Below are 3865 nucleotides of genomic sequence, written 5' to 3'. Positions count from 1 at the left end.
GTACAAAGTTTAATTAAGTACTTAACGGTAATAATCGGTAATAACTATCATCTTAGTAATTACTTATTAATCGATCGATAATAATTATTACCAGTGGTATTACTCAGTAATAACACCGGTAATTACGTTGTACCTTCAATCTTACCCAAAGAAATGAAAAATGTATTTGCTTCCTATGTATTTCAAATGTAAAAATCCCAACGGTCGAACATAGCAATTTCCGAACGAACGAACGAACACAATTTTTTTTTCATAAATTTCGAACGAACGAACGAGCAAAAAAAAAATTTTCAGTTTTTCGAACGAACGAACGAACAAAATAATTTTTTACAAAACTTTCGAACGAACGAACGAACAAAACAATTTTTTTTTATATTGTCGAACGGTCGAACAAGTGTTCGAAAGTGTTCGACGGCCAACACTACGCATATCATTCAATGGAAACTCGTCAATATTAACCGTCACGCTACCATGCATTTGATTGTCACGCCAAAGTGAGTACCCGCAGCAGACAAGAAAATAAAATTTACATTTATTGGCGAGGTAAATTTGGCAAAGTGACTTCAACTCGACACGCATCATAAATTTTCTGATTCTTTGTTTCTCATATGAAACAATGCATTTGCCAAAAAAATGAGGTAATGCTTTGTCATCAAGATGCGGGTCGAAAATTAGTATAAATAGGCATTCAATTTGCACTGAAGACCAGACGCTGCAGTAGAGTAGACCACGCTGAATCTACTGTGTTGTAAAAAAGGGAAAATAAAAGTGTAAAATCAGTTTAACGAAAATCCCACTGATTGAAAATAAAAAGGAAAATTAAAGTGTTGAAATAAATAAACCACCAAAACACAAAAAATTCTAAGTATTTTATTTCATCATAAACAGCGTAAGTAATTTAAAACACATAAAACTTGCGGTGCTTTTTCTGACAAAATGTCAAAACCGATACAAAGCAGCAATATTGGTGTGGTTAAAGTTTGACAAAAATGTACTGAAATTAATATTCTACATGGCAATCGAATACAGAACTCAAAAAACTACATAGGATTTTTCAATTGATTTCACTTATGTCCGTTTTGCCTTTTCTTTTAAACCCTCTTAAGATAGTCAGCAACCGGCTTGCAATCTAGGAAAAAGAATCGATACAGTTTGAATCACATTTTTTCTAAATAGAATTGTTCAACATTACTTTCACTACGTAAAGGACTAGTAACAGCTGCTAGATACGGTGTCTGTTTATCAAAATCTTCAGCAGTAACACTGGCCCCATTGGCAACAAGAAGTTGAACTATCTGTAAGTTGCCTGGAGGATATTATCGAAATATGATAAAGATTAGATTAATTGCTCATCAAAAATAAATATTTATTCTACAAATCATAGCAGCAAAATGAAGAGGTGTCCGCTTTTGTTTGTCTATAGGATTAACTTTAGCTTTTTTCGTGATGAGCAATTCGACAACCTTAATGTGACCTGAAAAATAACATCGATCAATGTTGAAAATCAAGTCATTCTCTTATTAAGTTAAATTAAATATCCAAAATTACCATACATAGCAGCATAATGAAGAGGTGTCCGCTCAAGATCGTCTATACGATCAACTTCAGCTTTTTTCGTGATGAGCAATTCGACAACCTCCATGCGATCTGAAAAATAACATCGATCAATGTTTAAAATCAAGTCTTTCAGTTAAATTAAATATCCAAAATTACTATGAATAGCAGCATGATGAAGAGGTGTCCGCTTAAGACTGTCTATAGGATCAACTTTAGCTTTTTTCGTGATGAGCAATTCGACAACCTCCATATGACCTGAAAAATAACATCGATCAATGTTAATCAAGTCTTTCTCTCATTAAGTGAAAATATTCAAAATTGCCATTCCAAGCAGCCTAATGAAGTGGTGTCCGCTTAAAATCGTCCGTTTGTTCAACTTTCGCTCCTTTCGTGATAAGCATTTCAACGACATTCAAGTGACCTAAGAATTAAAATCGATTAATAAAATAGGTCAAAACAATTTCTTATTTAATCAAATATGTAACATTACCATTCTTAGCTGCTAAAAGAAGAGGTGTCTGCTTGTTAGCGTCTTGAGGATCAACTTTGGCTCCTTTTATGATGAGCATTTCAACGACATCCTTGTGACCTAACAAAATAATACAAATCAATGAAATTGAAACGAAAAACCAAATTCATATTTAGTGTGAATCGACGGTCGCAAGTGTCAAACGTAAATGCTTAGTAGGGACAGTAAGAGTATTCTTACCATTCTTAGCAGCCAAATGAAGTGGTTTCCGATTATCATTGTCCTTCGAATCAACTTTTGCTCCTTTTTTGATGAGCTCTTCAACGATCTTCAATTGACCTGAAATAAATCAATGAAGAAGATTTAATCAATTCCTGATTTAGTGAACATAAATATCCAAGATTACCATTCTCTGCAGCGTTATGAAGATCTGTCCGGTCGGTTTCGCATTTATCGTTTCGGAGAATTGAAAAAAAAAACGGATTAATGAAGTGAATCGAAAGAAAATACAACGAATTTATCATAAATTGAATTAAGTTTTAGTTAATTTAGCTAGGATTCTTTGCTGGATCATATCGAAAATGCCTTCATACATCAAACGGTGCTTTGTACATGGAATGGTAAGAATGAAATTTAAAATTGAAATGGAACTTCAAACTTACCTTTCATTCCTGCCTTTGCTTTGAAAAGACACCCAAGTCCACCTTCAATTTGCTTCATGTTGAAAATTGTGAACGCATAAAAGATAATTCGTTTGAATCAACAAAATTGAACGAATTGAAATAGAAGGTCAATTGATTTTTGGAACTGAAAGAAACTATTTGCAAAAATAGAATGTCGAGTAAAGAATACGATTCCTTATCATTTATTTCTTTTTTCCATCGTTTTCGAAAAGTACATTTGTATGAAAAATTGTAAGTTACCATGAATCGGTCTCCCAAAACCGCAACCAAAATCAAACCAACTAAACGGAGAGAAAATATCGATTAAAACACAAGAAGTGAATGAAATCGTAAGTATTGTCAAAAATGAAAATTAGAAAAAAATGAAGGAAAAAAGAGCTAAGAAGAGACTCACCCATCAATTGCTTAGACATGTTTCTAGTCGAATCACTTGAACAATAGCTAAATTTCCAAGAATTCCGTGTATCATTTATAGTCAAAAATTAGATCTTGTTACTTTTCCGCACACGAAGTGTGAAGGAGAAGTATAGCGATCGTCGTGAAAATTTTAAATTTTCGTTGTAAACACGATAACTTACAAAATAGTAGAGCGATTTTGCTTAAATTTGGCCAGGAGGTAGCTTACGTAAATATCTTGGATGTATCAGAAGTTGGACCGAATTGGGCCAGTCCATCTGGTACTTTTGCTACATTATAGATTTTCATCCAAGGGTCCCCCTTGGATTTTTTCAGGAAAAAATGTCTTTTCTCACCACAAAAAATGCATTTTTTGGTTATTTCTTAGCCTTCTTCGCGATTTTTTCGTGGTAAACTGTGTTAAACGATGTTTTGCCACGATGGCCGACCATGATGGTCTGTTTTTAATTACTTTTTTCACTTCAAAATGCATTTTCTGGCTATTGTGGGCTGTTTTTTTATGGTTAGCCGTGTTAAATGATGTTCTCACCACGATGGACGTATTTGATGTCCTTTTTACTGTTTCGAAAAACGCACAAAAATTCCTTGTAAACACGATAACTTTCGAACCTCTTGAGCGATTTTGTTTAAATTTTGCAACGAGCTGTCTTATATAAATATCTTGAATGTTGGACCCAATCGGACCAGTCTATCTGGTACTTTTGGTATATCATGGAATTTCACACAAGGGTCCCCCTCG

General features: G+C 33.8%; 1 protein-coding gene across 2 annotated transcripts; it reads right to left on the bottom strand.

Moving 5' to 3' along the window:
* Positions 1-958: 958 nt before the first annotated feature.
* LOC129566283 (myotrophin-like) lies at positions 959-3199 on the bottom strand. 2 transcript variants are annotated; one of them, XM_055442074.1, is made up of 11 exons: positions 3104-3199; positions 2950-2990; positions 2689-2740; positions 2433-2456; positions 2267-2365; positions 2048-2146; positions 1714-1978; positions 1549-1647; positions 1376-1474; positions 1193-1306; positions 959-1129 (listed from the first exon to the last, which is right to left on the bottom strand). In XM_055442074.1, the coding sequence occupies exons 1-7, from the start codon at positions 3120-3122 to the stop codon at positions 1893-1895; spliced, it is 420 nt and encodes a 139-aa protein (XP_055298049.1). In that variant the 5' UTR covers positions 3123-3199; the 3' UTR covers positions 959-1129; positions 1193-1306; positions 1376-1474; positions 1549-1647; positions 1714-1892. The 2 variants fall into 2 exon arrangements, with proteins under 2 accessions (XP_055298049.1, XP_055298048.1); XM_055442073.1 differs by lacking the exons at positions 2048-2146; positions 2267-2365; positions 2433-2456; ... (1 more) ...; positions 2950-2990; positions 3104-3199 and having other exon boundaries at positions 1714-1896.
* Between the last annotated feature and the right edge of the window lie 666 nt (positions 3200-3865).

Source organism: Sitodiplosis mosellana, unplaced genomic scaffold (genome assembly GCF_009176505.1).
Source record: "Sitodiplosis mosellana isolate CC-2019 unplaced genomic scaffold, AAFC_SMos_1.0 Smas_scaffold_3, whole genome shotgun sequence".
Lineage (NCBI taxonomy): Eukaryota > Metazoa > Arthropoda > Insecta > Diptera > Cecidomyiidae > Sitodiplosis > Sitodiplosis mosellana.
This window is presented reverse-complemented; position numbering and strand designations above follow the sequence as displayed.